General features: G+C 37.1%; 2 protein-coding genes across 7 annotated transcripts in view; one reads left to right on the plus strand and one right to left on the minus strand.

The window, feature by feature from the left end:
* Positions 1-85: 85 nt before the first annotated feature.
* Positions 86-11,691, plus strand: LOC107554644 (troponin T, fast skeletal muscle isoforms-like). 6 transcript variants are annotated; one of them, XM_016237222.1, is made up of 13 exons: positions 86-181; positions 1,411-1,448; positions 1,612-1,622; positions 3,910-3,924; positions 4,826-4,987; positions 7,053-7,070; positions 8,005-8,023; positions 8,180-8,225; positions 8,324-8,440; positions 9,188-9,379; positions 9,496-9,608; positions 9,734-9,824; positions 11,619-11,691. In XM_016237222.1, the coding sequence occupies exons 2-13, from the start codon at positions 1,429-1,431 to the stop codon at positions 11,661-11,663; spliced, it is 849 nt and encodes a 282-aa protein (XP_016092708.1). In that variant the 5' UTR covers positions 86-181; positions 1,411-1,428; the 3' UTR covers positions 11,664-11,691. The 6 variants fall into 6 exon arrangements, with proteins under 6 accessions (XP_016092708.1, XP_016092709.1, XP_016092711.1 ...); XM_016237223.1 differs by lacking the exon at positions 11,619-11,691 and adding an exon at positions 10,991-11,086; XM_016237225.1 differs by lacking the exon at positions 7,053-7,070.
* Positions 11,692-13,036: 1,345 nt separating this feature from the next.
* Positions 13,037-17,285, minus strand: part of LOC107554595 (otogelin-like) — a 37,991-nt gene continuing 33,742 nt past the window's right edge. Inside the window, exons 44-48 of the mRNA XM_016237157.1 lie at positions 16,992-17,170; positions 16,801-16,905; positions 16,198-16,317; positions 15,833-15,878; positions 13,037-13,171 (exon numbers count right to left, since the gene is read on the minus strand). Of these exons, the coding sequence (XP_016092643.1) occupies positions 13,050-13,171; positions 15,833-15,878; positions 16,198-16,317; positions 16,801-16,905; positions 16,992-17,170 (572 nt within the window). The 3' untranslated portion in view covers positions 13,037-13,049. The remainder of the gene's footprint in view (positions 13,172-15,832; positions 15,879-16,197; positions 16,318-16,800; positions 16,906-16,991; positions 17,171-17,285) is intronic.

Below are 17,285 nucleotides of genomic sequence, written 5' to 3' on the forward strand. Positions count from 1 at the left end.
TTGCCTTTATAAAGTCACAAACGTTGAAATATTATCAGCTGAACCAGAGCTCCTCAGCCAATGAGACTCCTTAGAAGATCAAATATCAGTATAAGTCAAGGACTTAAGAAGTTTCAAGGTTTGCAGAACCTTACAGCCCGTCTTCGCCATCAAGACACTCTCTTCTTTCGGCTTTTCTGAGGTAAGTGTTTAAAGGTTTGGTATCTTCAAAAAAGTAAAGACAAGGCTGGGCTGGGTCTGAGCGGACAGTTCGTTGCTTCTGCTCACAGCTGACAGTGCTTTTCTCTTTTAAAGGTTTTTTTAGTATTTGGTATTATTTCCTCTCTCACATGTTGTAGTAAATTATTGTTGTAAAAGATGAACGGGAGGTATGTGAATGGATTATGCTAACAGATTTCACCTCAGTTGACAGCCTTGATCATTTGAGGGTGGGTGTGGGCACTTCTGTAAATGGGATGGTTCTGTCTAAGTATGGCACTTTGTAGATAACAGACCAAGGCCAACACAATGCTATTTAGGATTTACACATTGTTGGCTTCCTCTTTGTCCTATCCTGTAGATCACCACTAATGATAGCAAAGACAATAGAGGCTTAACAAAGAACAGCTGACAACAGATAATAGCACAAACAGGGTGGTAGCATTAGAACAATGCTCTAATGATTTCTCAAACATGGACTAGATAGTTGTCATTTTGACACTAATAAAATAGATATCATAATTGTATAATATAGTGGTTCTGTTTTGATGTTGCATTCACTTTTTGATTCATGTCAGTATAGAAACACATAAATAGTCTGGCATTCTTTCCTTTAATGGCTCATAATAGTGTAAGCAGACAGTCATGCCCACATAAGGCAGGGCTGACAGGACCAGAGCCTCACTGTCAAAAAAAGAGAGAGAGCTGATGCTGGGAAATCTGATCATGTGTTAATCTCCAAACGCTTCTGCAGCTGTGCTGGAGATATGAGTCACAGCGCACACACACACACATTTCTGAAGCTATATTAGTGAGGACATCTGTTAGATGCAATAGTTTTTATACTAAGATCATGATATTTATTTTATCATCAGAAAGCTTACATCATATAAACCAATTGACATTATTAGATATAAAGCACAACATTTGGCTAATTTATGTTCCTGTTTTATTTGTGAGGAAATAATCTTAAATTTGGCCCTAACAGCTATAGCCAAACCTGTGGACACACATTTGTTTTTTATTTTGCTCTGCTTTGAGCATTTATCATTTTTTTGATCAAATGGTCATAAAATGTTACGAGTTACCTAAAATATTTAGCATGTTGAGGTGCCTTTCACACCTGTCAAGTCAGTGATTAACCCTGTCATAGTGGTACAAAACAAAGTCTAAAGAACAATTACAAACATTCTCTCTGTCCGCTTTGTATAGGTCTAAAGCTCCGTCATCATGTCCGACACAGAGGATGTGTAAGTATTCTGATATTTGATGTAATATAATTATATATATATATATATATATATATATATATATATATATATATATATATATATATATATATATATAGCATATATACATGCTCTTTTTTCAAGACAAAATAATGATAAATCTTCTTTCTCTCTCTTCAATCAGTGGGGTCGAGGGTAAGTACTAAATTTGAATTCTTCATCTTCTTCTTATTATTATTATTGCAGTTAAAGTAAAAATACATATGCCTTAGCCAGGATTTTCAAGTCTGTCATATCCAGAGATGGGCAGTATTCTAATTAAATGTATTTAAAATATGTATTTAATTACTTTTGATCGAGTACTTTGTCATTTGTATTTTGCTGGAAAAAAATATCAAATACAATTTGTAATTAAATACTTTGAGAGACAGTATTTTGTATTTGAAATTATTAAAATACTTAATCAAGGTCATTTTATTCTCAGATAAATGAGATAGAATAATCTTTCTGCACCTGTTAATAGTACTGCCAACTATAGCCTATCAGTTTTTGGTTAGATGCAAGTGAATCATATGACATCCTGTTGGATCCATAGGGCGGAGTCTTAAAGCGTTGGTTCACCCAAAAATGAAAATTCTGTTGTTAATTACTCTACCATGTGTAGTTCTACTTCTGTACAACCTTCATTCATCTTCGGAACATAAATTAAGATATTTTTGATGAAATCCGAGATACTATCAGATATTGCTCACCGAATGTAATTACAGGACAGAAGGAAAAGCTGTGCTGCTCTACAACTTTGCTTGCTAGCTGACAAGTGATGTTAGCTTGCTAGCTTAAGTTAGCTACTTGCTTCTATGGACAAAATGAAATTTTTAAAGGGGCTTTATGAAAGAATTTTCAAGTATTAATCACTTTTTATTGCCAATGTGGGAACAGCATGTAACAAAACTTAAAAAATGAGAGCCTGTAGACTAATTTTTGAATTCTACAGAGAGCCCTTTAACAGCTTAATGTCAGCATTTTTAGGAGTTAATCTTTACTCTTGACAGTGAAATAGCTTGCTTGAGCTATCCTCTTGAGTAGGACTAGGCGGTATGACAATACAGTTTCGCAGGACTGCTTAATATTTGACACGCTGATAAAGAAACTATAAAGTGAAGTGAAGTAACATGTGGCCAAGTATGGTGTCCCATACTCGGAATTTGTGCTCTGAATTTAATCCATCCAAGTGCACACACAGCAGTGAGTAGTGAACAAACACGCACACACACAACGTGAACACACACCCAGAGCAGTGGGCAGCCAATGCTGCGGCGTCCGGAGCACAGGGCGAGCCAGCCAGGAGCGATAAGAAACATGAAAAAGTGTAGACATGCTTGATGGTATTCAAGTAAACACAGTTGGTTGTGTCTTAAGTGAACATAAGAAATTAGAAGAAATATGGATCAATATATTGGATATATTGTCTAGTGTTAGGGTTAAAGAATATGTTGTTTATAAGTTGTTCAAGGAGGAGAAAGCACTTATATTTCTCTCATTTGTGTATCTAACTCCAGTATTGCTTTTCAAATTACAAATTCAATTAAATATTAAATACATTTATAAAAATTAAATACATTTCTCACACCAGTATTTTGTATTTTAAATTAAATATATTTGATGAGCAATTTGTAATTTGTAATAAAATACTTTTTGATGTATTTGTGCCCATCTCTGGTCATATGTACACATTTGTCCACTTGATATCTATTTCCATTTTATTTTAAATATTATGTTTATGTATTTTTTCAGTCAGAATCAGTGTTTTCTTGGTATGTCAGCAGTTACTTTGATTATGTTTAGAAACAGTGAGAGCCTTGGTGATATTTTTTTGCAGGTTTGTCTTTGCTCTATTTAGCATTAAAAATTCAATAATAAAAAACACATATTTCAAATAGAAATATTTATCCAATGCAAGAAGGGTGCCCTGAATTTGCCTGTAGTGACTGGTATTGTGCCACCTGCTTTCTGGCAGCTGTTTTATGAATCTCATGCCAGCATACTGCCTTCTGCCACTGCCACAGAGAGCTATTTTAAGAAGATCTCTGGAGGCTGACATGTCAAACACATGCAGTGGCTGAGAGCAGTATTAATGATGCTCATGTTACTGGTGTTCTCTGAGGTGAATGCTCATGTGAGGCTAGAAAGGCCAGAGATCAGACCAAATTATTCATTTACAGGAATTCCTTTGACAAATGTACAATAATACAACTGGCCATAATACAACTGTCCATATAGAATGTGATCAGTCTGTACTGAACTGAGGAGCACTGACTCCACAGAACACCACCAACAAATAAAAGGCTCGGCATGCATTTAATGTATGATGTTATTCCAATTACAATAGTATCAAAAATATATATAAATAAATAAAATTATAAATAAAAAGCATTTTGTAATTTTTGTATTCCTTTACTGCTTTCTTTTCTGGCATATGAAGAGCTCGAAGAAGGAGGTAAAAGAATAAACAAACAAATAATTAAACACTACCACTACAACCAAACCAACCATGAGGATTTGAAAATTAACTAGTCTTTCAATGTACTAATTCAACACAATGTCCCCTTATTCATTTTAAACTGCCTGACATTGCTGACACTGTCTGTAGTAAGGTGTAACTAAATCAAATAAAAATAATTAACGGAAAGCAGAAAATGATTTGCTTAACTAATTTTTGTCTGATTCAAGAATCTTTCAAATGTCAACCTTTTCATTTAACTCATCATAAGATCAACTAAAACCATAATCATAGTAATCATATTCATGGTAGGAAATCTAACCAGAGCTACCGAGCATGTGCTGCCCCCTACAGCTTGAAGGGCGCTATGACCTCTGATGACCTTTTGAGTAGAATGCATCAAGCAGATTGTAATATTCCAGTATCTGGAGGCCTGAAGTTCTAAATTGTGTGGCTGCTGAAAAAGTATTTGAAATAATCTGTTGTTTTGATTCATTGTCTATGTTTTTGAGATGTTAGTTTGTGGATTTTATCTGTGCATAAGTTGTGAAATTTATTCTAGTTTATTTTCCTATCAAACACAAATTAGTTAGAGATGATTTTAGATCATTAGACTCGATGGCTTTGGCAAACAGGGAAAAGCAAAGTCATTTCTTGTGGGTATTTTATTTGGCATGTGGTATCCTGGTGTCTCATCATTTCATAACAGGTTCTCCCGCTATGTGCATCCTCTCAGCCACCTATCCCATTTTATACATTTCACACATGATTCTCTCTCTCTCTCTCTTTCTCACTTTAACCAATACATAATCTCCCATTTCTGAATGCTCCCTCCTCTGCAATGCATTAACTGTTGATAACCTTCCTTCCCCTGGTTGCTTGCTGCATGTATTATTAGCTGAAGAGGTAGTAGAGGTAGAGGTAGCCCCAGAGGCAGCTCCTGAACCGGAGCCTGAGCCTGAGCCTGAGCAAGAACCAGAGCCAGTGCCAGAACCAGAGCCAGAGCCAGAAACACAGCCAGAACCAGAGCCAGAGCCAGAACCAGAGGTGCATGAGGAAGGTATGTGGCATGAATATTCATTCATCCTTACCATTTCCCCCAAAACAACTAAAAACAGGCAGTGCACCTCATCTGCTACTTAAAAATCAGTCACATTAATGTAGTTCCCCAGTAGTACCCTTCCCCCCAACCCACCAAAACTTTAACCACTACTGGCGGTGCTTCCTCTTCGTTCAGGCCCACCATGAGACTGGTATGGTACTATCAAATGTTGACAGAGTTTAGATCCATGCCATTTCAGTCCCTTGTGGTGCATTTGAAATTTTTTTGCAGAATTGGACAATTTCCAGTATGAACAAGGAATATTTTCCAATTCAAATTCACTTACAGACCGGGGAGTGAGCTGGAACGATCACGCTCTGACAGACATGGTGCTCGTCAAACCTAAAATGCAGCTTTATTTAGGGTGCATGCAGGAGGCCTGCAGTGTTGGGAAACAAATATTAGCTTAGCCATCAAAACAGTGTAGCTTTTTTAGTTATCAGATTTTTTTATTTTTTTTGCATCACAACAAAGTCGATAATTAAACACTTTCCACTTTCTTTCTTATCATGTCATTTTGGAAAGTCCCAGCCATTCAGACTGGTCTTGTAAATTCAGATTCAGTAAATGATTCACAAAACAACGATGCACTGATCATTTTTTGCAATAATTTTTTTGCTAAGCATTTTGTAGCTATACTAAATACTGCTGGTCTTCCCCATTTTTTTTTCTGTTCAAGGTTAATCCTATTATACTAATTAAGGTCCTTATTGTTTTGTGCAGTAGATTTATGGTAGATCTGATTTGATTGCAAAAATAAATCATATAATCGGATAAGATTTAATTTATGTTTACAAAAATATCCTGCCCTCTTAAATTGCTTAAGTGTACTTCCTTTTAGTAGGGTAGACAACTTAGAGTAGCTTGACTGCAGATGAACTGTTGTATATCAGGACAGGAGTAGCTTGGCAAACAACAGTTTCAAAGTAGCTTCCCAACACTAGAGGCCTGAGCTGATGATAAATCACATTACAGCTCCTGCTCTTTCCAATTTCAGTGCAGCAATGATGCTTATCAGATAGTCACTGAAAACTCTCTACACTTTTCTACATTCAAAACTGTCTCTGAGTTGCCGCCAGCATAATGCTACTCTAGGCTGCATCTTGAAGACAAATCTATTATATCGCATGTGTTATAATAATTATGCAACAAATGCAACTGCTTCAGTTGCTATGCTGTTTCATAATATTCATGGAAGGAATATTAAATGGTCAATAAATGGTCAGTATATTCAAAATTACTTTCAAAGGGACAAAAAGGGCTATAATATGTTGTAGTACCTTATTCTTTCTAATTTCCCTGGCTTAACACTGGAAAGGCTCTCTTTGGCACACTGAGCTATAGTTAAACATTAAATATTAAACTTAAATATTAGAGTTTAAATTATAACTAAACTTTTTACTCTAAAAAGCAAAATGCTGAAAGTGTCAAACAAGATGCCATCCATTATTAAGGTGTTTTTGTCCACGTTGAAATACCAGTCAATGTTTTATATTAATATGTATGCAAATATAGATTGGTCATCAATATAAATGTTGTTATTTCGCTTATGTTCATTTAATGACTTGCTCATTTTGAGGTGTCCCACTGAAATTCATTCATCTATTTCTTTATTGGGATTTTTTGTTTAATTGATTTCTGCCAATGTATCCTGATATAAGTTGGCACCTCAATCTGAGTGTCTGCTTAGCTGAAGTCTGCATCTGGGGCCAGTTGCATAAACTGTTTAGACTAGTCTTAAAAAGTTAGTCACCTAATCTGTTTTTTTCAAGACTGGTCATAACTTTTTTAATTCAGTTATGAAAAGGTAGATTGTTCTTATTTGTATTAGAAAAGTAAGACTGATTACCCCTTGGCAACTGCTAGTTGGTCAAACTAGTTCTTAAGACACAGTCTTAACATGGTGGCTAAATTTATTCAACTGGCCCCTAAGCATGCAGCCCTGCTTAGGGCAGCAAAAAGCACACAAAGCAACATTAATGTTCTCTATTTTACTCTTGCTTTCAACGCTTCATGCATGCAGAGGCCTATGAAGAGGAAGGTATGTTTGTCATTTTCTTGTATTTGTCATTTCTGATTAGAAAGAAGGCATGGGGAGGGGTTAATGCCTGCAAGGAACAGTGAAATCAGGTCCAAAACCTTTCAACATAAGATTCTGAATGGGGAGACCCAGTGAACTGGCCTGAAGTGTCAGTTGAAACTGACACTGGCTTACCTTAAGTCAATAACAAGGGTGAAAGAATATGAAATGCTGACATTGCTCTGTGCTTTGCTTCATTTTGCATGAATGTGCCACACCAGTGGAAGAAGGAGGACAAGATAGTACTTTTAATTCCCTTCTGGAAAATGTCTGGTCTGGATGTGGCTTTTTGCTTGTGTTTTTGGTGTGAAGGTCAAGCCAAATAGTTACGAAACATTGCAATGGACCTAACATCTCATCTAGGTCACCTGCAGAGTCTAGTCAGAGAAAGATCTATAACAAACTCAGATTTAGATGCTGTTAGTCAAGAGAGATGGGAAAATGAATGAAGGATAAAAAGATTAATCTTTTCCACAAGGATTTGTTGTTATGTTAATTCTTGGAAGAGTGAGAATGGTCCACTTGCCAGGAGTTCTGTATCTGTTTATACTCATGTACTTATAAGCACCTCATGATCTGAATTCTTATGCAGTGATTATTCTATATTTGTTTTGATCACCTATTTGTTTCACAACTTTCTAACTAACCCAGTTTATTAACATTACTGAAACGATTGAAATTAATATGTGTAATTTACTTTGTAAACATACTTTCAGAAGTTACATACATCATTCTTAAAGCTCAGGTAATATAAACCAACACAGAGTTGTTACCAAGAGTAACTCCATGTTCATGGATATGGCTAACAGAACTCCCACTGATTGTTGACTGAGCTTGTTTTAAACTCTCTAACCATGTTACATATCCCTCTCCCTTTTTTATTTTTTCATAACAGAGGAGAAGCCCAAGTTCAAGTAAGTAGAATTGACAACTAAGCACTTTTTATAGCTGAGCAGCCAGTTTCAATGCTGCGATGCAATACAACATGCTCTGGGTTTTACTGAGGAGCTGGGGAAGATTGAGATACCCAGAATCCCCACTAAAACACATTTTGCTTTCATTCCCTTCAGACCAAGTGCACCAAAGATACCTGATGGGGAAAAGGTGGACTTTGATGTAAGCAAGTACTTTACTGGTTACAATGTGTTGTGGTGTTATGTATTAAACATTGTAAGAATACATGTTTGAGGTCATACTTACGTGTGTGCAAACAGGACATCCAGAAGAAGCGCCAAAACAAGGACCTCGTTGAGCTGCAGGCCCTGATTGATGCCCACTTTGAGTGCAGGAAGAAGGAAGAGGAAGAGCTTATTGCCCTGAAAGAGAGAATCGTGAGTATCAGCCATCTGTACATTATCCCACTAAATAGAAGGATACTCAACAAAAAATAAATACGTGGACATAGAATATTTGAGTTGAATTTTTTTAAATAATCTTACCTGTATCTTAACTTAAAGCTTCTTCTAAGAAAAAACAATTGGCCATTCAACAAGATGATCACTGCAACAATATTTCAGTAATATTAATACTCACAAGAGCTCATTTTCACTACAATCGATAACTGAAGTGCAAAGTTTAAAGTTTAAAGTTTAAAGATTAAAGTTTATCGCGCCAGATTCATTTACCTGGATCTGGTCTTGCTTTGAAACAAAATATAGCGCTATAAAATTGTTTTTGTTATTTGAAATAAAGCTTAAATAAAATAAAGTATAACAATTCGATGAAAATTTTTTGACCCTAATAAACTAACTAAATAATTTGTTTATTTCTATTTTCATTTCATAAATCAAAACAAGTAAACCTATAACTGAAACAAACAAAGTTACAAAACATAAAACAAAGTTAAATATATATATTTTTTTTTAAATGACAAAGGCACATAAAATTACTAAAATTAAACTGAAACTGAATATTAATCAAATTAAATATTAATCAACACTATAGGCTAATAGTATATAAATAATACTAAAATAACACTGGCCTAGATGAGCAGAATGATACAGCATTCAGAATCGAATATTCCAAAGCGCAGTGTATCAGGATATTATAATGGACACATTTATTATGTGTATGTGCAGGAGAAACGTAGGAATGAGAGGGCAGAGCAGCAGAGGATCCGTGCTGAGAAGGACAAGGAGCGTCAGGCAAGACGTGAGGAAGAGAGGCTGAGGAAGGAGGAGGCTGATGTTAAGAAGAGGGCAGATGAAGATGCCAAGAAGAAGTCTGCCCTTTCTAGCATGGGCTCCCAGTACAGCAGCTACCTGCAGAAGGTTTTTCTAGCAACCCCAACTCTGATTCTGTCAATCATCACTCTGAGTACAGTACTGTATATGACTGTGAAAAGTAAATAGGCCTAAATGTTTTGTTTGCATATTGCTAAAAACAGGCTGATTCAAAGAGGGGAGGTAAGAAGCAAACTGAAAGAGAGAAGAAGAAGAAGATTCTGGCAGACAGACGCAAGCCTCTGAACATTGACCATCTGAATGAGGACAAGCTGAAGTGAGCCCAAATCTGACAACTCTATGCCTACAGTCAATGAGGCTGAAAGAAAAACACCTTGTTCTGACAAAACAGAGTTTGTGTGTGTATTCTAAATGTGTTTTGGTATATATGTGTGTTTACAGGGAGAAAGCTAAAGAGCTGTGGGACTGGATGTACCAACTGGAGGCTGAGAAGTTTGAGCACATTGAGAAACTCAAGAGGCAGAAGTATGAGGTGAGGGAGCTGACTAATGACCATTTACACAATACAACATCTATAAACTTATTTTACTTTATGTTTCATCACAGCCTATACTTATTTTACAAGGAGAGATCCACTACTTTGTCAACTGCACCCTGGGCACATTATAGCCTAAAGGGATAGTTGACTTATAAATGAAAATCTGTTATAAAAAGAGATGTTAGACAGAATGGCCACCTCAATCACCTCAACATATATATATATATATATATAAGCATTAAAGTCAGTGTTGTCTGAGATGCACATTCTGTGAACAATTTATGTACTATAATATTTGTCCACCCAGCTGCATTCAGCTGGCCAAAAAGAAAGTCAATGCCTTGTTAATTATTTATACAGTATACATTTAGTACACAAATGTTATTGTGTTTGTGCATTAGTGGTGGGGATTTTTCAGTGACTCTTTCTGCAGGTTACATCGATACGGCTGTTGGTGGTGACAAGTCTTTATAAATCATTTATTCAACCGATTCATTCAAGAAAGCTGATTCATTCAGAAACAAAACATCACTATTGTATGTTGCTTGGAGACATGATGGTTGATTCTGCTTTGGCTTTGTTTTTGCTGGAGGAACGGAAAAAAAAAAGATTAAAGATGTGGTCACATTAGCAAACATTTTGGTGACATTTTGCTGGCAAAAACATTATCTCTTTATTCCACATTATCTATTGTCAAAAGCATAGTGATGTATGAAGCAAAGCACACACAGAATTCACCTTAAATCCAATAGCTTTCTGTTGGTAAATGCAGTGAATTCGAGTGAGCAACTTGAACCCACTGCGAAATCTGCATGGGGGAAAATCTTTCACCTTGATGTGAAATTCCTGATCATGTGGATTCCGGTTGTTGACTATATTTCATGAAACGGTAATTGTGACCACCCCTTAAGTAACTGGCAATATTGTGTCTAAAATGTAAGAAACTTAATATTAATTTATTTAAATATTGTATAAAAGCAATAGTGCATTCCCTCATTTGCATACCACTATGACAGCTTGACATTAAAAGAACATGAACAAATCGGTCATAATGGCACATGTATGTAAGAGCAGGTCTGAGTGTGTCTGTACAGGTGATTCAGATTGTGTGTGTGTGTGTGTGGTAGTTCGGGTCTCAGCTGTGTTCTGGTGTTCTGCAGGTTACTACCCAGCGTATGAGAGTGGAGGAGCTCAGTAAATAGTGAGTAACTGGAACTGTAGGAAGTTAAGGCTTTGGTCAGCAACAGGGACATGGCGGCATGGTCTGCATGCATGAGACTCTCTGGTCTCCACGGCTTCTGGGAAACAGGTCGATTCAGACCACAGGTGAAAGGTCAAATGAATTGTCACTCCTAAAAAAAAAAATCTATGGTGAGAGCCTTCATAACAAGTTGATCTCTTTCACACAAGCAGCTAAACCAAACCACTATTCCAACAACCTAGATATGATACAGTAGAGATATGCTTCATGTTAAAATGAAGTTAGTCAGCTTCTGAGCTTACGTATTCCAAGATGTTTCTCCTGCAGGTAAGTGTGTGTGATTGTTTAAGCTCAATACCGTCTTGCTGAGGGATTCTCCACTGCAGCACAAAACACTCATGCCTGTGACATGCCCACACAATGCAGCTTTATACGAGCTCCTGACGTCGGCAAATCCTGAGCATCAATCCAGAATGATTTGTGTGTGTTTGTCAGCACTCAATGGTAGAGGACAGCTGTCACAATCCAGGATCCTGTGGTTAAGGTATGATCTTGCAGGTTTAAAAACACTCATGTGTTGTTTTCAGGTCATCTCTCTCAGAAACCGCATTGATGAATTGCAGAAGCAGTGAGTAGCTCCTTGCCACCACACACAGCACACAGATGGACTGACTACCGCCCTTCTGCCTTTACTCTAATATTACTATCTAACGTTACTCTAATCTTATTATCTAATCATTTTCACACCCCATGAAAACTCTCAAAGAAACTGTCACACACAAGCTGCCAGTCAAATTGGATAAAAAGTTGGATATCTGTCATTGGCAGCAGGACTTTACAAAACATGTCCTAAAACTTGATATAGGGCTGTAGTTTTGAAGCTGTTGTAGAGATGGTAAGTATTTGGGACATTTTTGTAGCGTTGTGAAGCGTGACACCTTTGAGAGTGAGTTTCTGCAGAGCTGTATGAGTTTCATCCACCCTAATCAGACAGTGAACCCTCTTTGCAGTTTCCTCATACAAGCTCCCCTCTACGTTTACATGCACTCAAGTTTGATTTCAGTTGGACTAAAGTAATTATTCATCTGTTTTGAATGTCATGTAAACACTTTAGTCTGACTTAAATCATGCCAGTCTGGTTTTTAAGTTAAACTATCCAGATAATGACGTATACGCAAATCGAACTACTGTTTACAGTCTATATTGTAGGTCAGTGTTTCTGCCATGTTTCAAATCGACACGGCATGCCACTTCCGACATCACAACTCCGCAACTCAAGTATCATCAAGAATTCTGGGTTTCCCCACTTGTAAATAAAACATTGCTTAGTCATTCATGTGCTTGTAACTCGTAATTGCGATACGACTTCACTTGAAGGGCACATGAATCCTTCAAATATTCGCTAACGCATTGTGTCATATATAGCCTACTTGGACAGACAGATGAAGATTGTAGCTCGATTACAACGGTGCATGTAAACATACTTGATTTCTGAATTGGTTTACATACAATGAAAAATAAAGCTCACTCTTATATCGCTCAGCATGCAATACATAGCGTAGCCTAAGTGGCACTATAAAGTACTATTCACTATTCCAGATCTGGCTTATTTTTCATTGGTGCCAGCAAATCTGAACTGTGATGAATGTGTTTGGTATACATGAGGTAATGAGTGGTGAAAATGTGATGTGTATCAGCTGCTGCGGTGATAAACATTTAAGACTAAGACAGGCCTGTTTAACAAACTGACAGAGCTCAGACAAAGAGCGGTAAGTCCTGCTTGGAGTGAACGCGATTTCATTTCCATGTGCATGACAGACTTTGTGTGGACACAGTAAGTGAGAGGAACATCCTGCAGGACTGGACTGAGAAAACTGGGAAACAATAGTATTTGGTGTGCTCTATGTTGCTAAAAATAGCAGTCACATACACTCTTAAAAATAAAGGTGCTTCAAAAGGTTATTCAAGCGATGCCATAGAAGAACCATTTTTGGTTCGTAAGCCAGTTTACAGCCAAATTAAAGCCAGATTATAACAGGTATATTCTGAAATGAACTCACCGGTCTGTTACTACGGCAATCATTCTTTCTAATTGTCATCCTTACTGTCACTTTCTGGCATGACTTGCCGTCCTCTTTACCTACAGCATGAGAAGTCAATTGTAGCGTCTTGACCACTCCAACACACAATATATATTTTGTTAGCTAGATTTCACAAATATGATCTTTTTCATCCTGTGTGACAGTTCTAATTCATTCAATAACTTCTGCTCTCACTATATTAGGATTAGATTCTCATTTATTTGCTTGTTAATTGCTTGACTTCCTGTTGCTAAAATGATGTTTAAATGATTGAATTGCTTACCGTCAATTTGGGTGATGAAAAGTTATATCGACAACAGTGCACTGCTCAAGAACACTGCAGGGATGCCACTTTAAGTGGCATCACTGGATGGCTTTGCCTCAAGTTCTAAAGTAATCTTGGCATTCAGCACGTGCTTGACTATGCATTATTGGACTATTTTAATCTGGTTCATAACTGCAGCTTATAGCAGGATGATTATGCTACATTAATTTTCCAATTCAATAAAAATGTATAGTATGAACGGTAAACAGACTTTGTTTAATAGATTTTATGGTTCACCTTTTTCATCCTCCTCTAAGATTGAAGGCTTTAACTTTGCAAGATTTTAAAGGGGTCATATGATGTTGCGAAAAATAACATTATTTTGTGTGTTTGGTGTAATGAAATGTGTTTATGCGGTTTAAGGTTAAAAAAACACATTATTTTCCACATACTGTACATTATTGTTTCTCCTCTATGCCCCGCCTTTCTGAAACGCGTCGATTTTTACAAAGCTCATCATTCTGAAAAGCGAGGTGAGCTCTGATTGGCCAGCTATCCAGTGCATTGTGATTGACCGAATACCTCAAGCGTGTGACGGAAATGTTACGCCCCTTACCATACTGTGATGCTGTGTCCCAGCGTGATGAGACAACACCAATAAAACCTATTACAAACGAGGCATGTGTTGCATCGAGTGGGGACATAATTACAGATTATAATGATTTATACTGTCTTTTTACGCGTTGTGTTGCATTGCGCCACGTAAACATAAAACCATGTCTGCATTTGTGATCGGAGAAACGATAAACAACATGCGCTACACTGCTCAAAACTCGTGTTTGAATCGTCAGTGGCAAATCCTTTAAATATGAAAACGTACTTACACTCTGTGAGTCAGAACATTCGGCATTGTAGTCTACTCTACCAGGATCAGGAAACAGTCCTCCATAAAATGCGCTGCACACATCTGAATATTTGGATTGAACTGTTCTGGAACAGTGTTGCAAGTACAACTTAAGCACTGATTTCTAGTCATGTCCTCTTTTGGAAGGCCAAACAAAATATTTTCGTTTTCGCAACGAAACACACAGCGTCTTCACAACATGGCGGCGGCGGTGGCAGCAACAATAAAGTTAAGCCTTCTTTCTTTGTGTGAACATTTGGGCGGCGTTATGCAAATCTTCCCACATCGTGACGTAGACATGTGGGGGCGTGTTTAAACGAGCCATTTTAGGAGGGCGTGGACGAGTCTTAACTTTTGTAAAGAATGTCTCATTGGGTTTGAGACTTTAGTCTTTGCAACTTTAGGGATCTTATTTATTCACGAACAGCTTGGAAAACTTGAAATCACATCATATGACCCCTTTAACAACTTTTTCTTGTAATGTATAACTGACAGTGGAAATAATACTATTCTTTCCCCACTCAGCTGATAAAAACGTAATCACTATAAAACTACTCATCTACTGAAAATAAGTGATACATTTGAATTTACTTGTACTCAAGATCAGTGTCGTTCCACCACCTCAAAATAAAAATAAAAAAAAGACCCAAATGAGCCCCAATACTTGATTTTCCAATAAAAGTTTAGGTCAGTAGTGAGCAGAAGTTGTAATGGTTTGAGTAATGTGGCACTGGAAGGAGACAACAGATGTGGAAAATGCTTTGTATTGCTAATGTTGCCATATCACCCAAAACATTACCAAACACCCCATTACCACAAACTACACATACTATGTGATTAGATGCTACAACCTAAGCACTCTGAATCATGCAGAGCTACAGAAACTCTCTAACAGGCCACTACCAACAGTACATTGTTGGCAATCAACAATGCACTGCCCGACAGAGCAAAATGGGGAAAGATTTAGCTGCTTCCAAGAAACATCTGGGAGAAAAGTGACTAGAGGAATAAATGACTTCAATGAGCAGTTTAATTCGAATCTGTTGAGAGTCCTGTATTGTTTGAATAGGGGGAGTACATTGTTGGAAATCAACAATGGTGATGGCGAGTCTTGAGGTCTGATGTTAGTATCAGGTACCTTGTTCACAGTTTGTGCTAACTGTGGGTTTCAAAGGGCTAACAGAGAAGGGGAACAGGGAGTTTGCAGCGCCTGGAGAGATTGTTACACAACGTTACACTCAGCCTGATGCAAGAAATTAACTTTTTGCTGTTGTGAGCATGTCAGTGCTTTTACTTTTCTTTTCAGTGAAAAAATGAATTCTCGGTTGTTCCCAGGATTTATTGTTTTTATGTTTAGGTTTATGAATTTTGCTCTTTACCTTGCTGGTACAGAACAAAAGTCCTGTGCCATGTCTCTTGTTTTCATTCATACATATTGAGTGCAAAAAACTTGTGAAAGAAACAGATGAACATTTTAAATATTAACATTACCCATGTTTCTTGTTATAACAAGAGCAGAAATGAACAAAATAATGTAACTTCTGTACTCACATGTCTTGCAGCACCCATCCATGTAACTCACAAGGGTGCCCCCAATCTAAGACAAGATGAACATTTTGAAAAATGTAGCAGGGGTCACACAGAAGGGACTTTTTTTTTAAGTAGCATATTTAATGACTTGCTATGTTTTGCTAAATGTTTATTACTTGTTAATGTTTCATATCTTTTTTCACAAAGGGAGCTGTCAGTGAAAGTATGTAACCATCACTGAATCAAGACCAGCATTGTCTTAGAAATGTGATTATGTATTAGTTTTATATAGTACATCTCTGTCTCACTTGCATGTGTTTGTGTGTATCTTACCTGTACCTTGATGTATTATTTAGGTTTATGTTTATCAAGGAGAGAGAATTCACCTTCATGCACTCAGTTTCATTGAAGGGGGGGCAGCTGTAGGGGTGGGAGACGAGCACAGGTCCTGACAGAGTGTCCGTACAGTCATAGTGCATGCAGTCAGACACCCAGCTGCGCCCTGGCTGGAGAGGGAAACACAGAGAATCCTTTCACATCACAGCAGAACAGACCCTATAGGAACAAAGTGCTGCAAGAGAGTCTTTAGAAAATGTGAGATTTTAAACATTTTAATTTTGGCTTCAATACAACATACATACACACACACACACACACACACACACACACACACACACACACACATATATATGTTGTATTAATATCTATGTATATAATATCTTTATATCTATTAATATCTTATTCTGCAATGATGCATTAAATTAGTCAAAAGTGACAGTACAGACATTTACTGTGTAATATTACAAAATACACTATTTTAAAAAATGTTGTTCTTTTAAACTTTCATCAAAGAATCCTTAAAAAATGTATAATGTTTTCCAGAAAAATATTAAGCAGCAAAAACTCTTTTAAAGATCATAGGTAGATCTGTAGTTTAGTTCTGTGCAGCTTTTGAGTGGAGGAGAACATGAGCATTTGCTGAACATCACCTTGTACATAGTTACAGATCCATTCTCACTCCGGCTCAGGCAAGAAATGTTCTTACACATGCCACAGCAGCTGCTGGGGTCTTTAGGAGGGATGTATATCTGGTTCTGGAGAACACATAACACAGTTAGGAGGTATTTTGTGTTTGGCCTGTGTGTGTATATGTGTGTCTTTGTGCATTTTAAATACTTACAGGCTGGCAGCGTGCAGTGCAGTTAGTGCCAGTGGCTTTGAGGAGATAGAAACCTGTGGCAGAATCCAGTGTGTGTGTGCACTGTGTGGTGTAACACACACCCTGATCACGGTGCTCGACCAGTGTTTGTCCTGGCTGCATCACTCCCCGTTCACCATCCACACACACTGCCTCTCTCACTATAAATATACACACATAGAAATGTACAAATAAAAAAATAGATACATACACACACATACATATATACAGTATATATATATATATATATATATATATATATATACATATAATTTT

Source organism: Sinocyclocheilus grahami, unplaced genomic scaffold (assembly GCF_001515645.1).
Source record: "Sinocyclocheilus grahami isolate Dianchi unplaced genomic scaffold, SAMN03320097.WGS_v1.1 scaffold508.1, whole genome shotgun sequence".
NCBI classification, from domain to species: domain Eukaryota; kingdom Metazoa; phylum Chordata; class Actinopteri; order Cypriniformes; family Cyprinidae; genus Sinocyclocheilus; species Sinocyclocheilus grahami.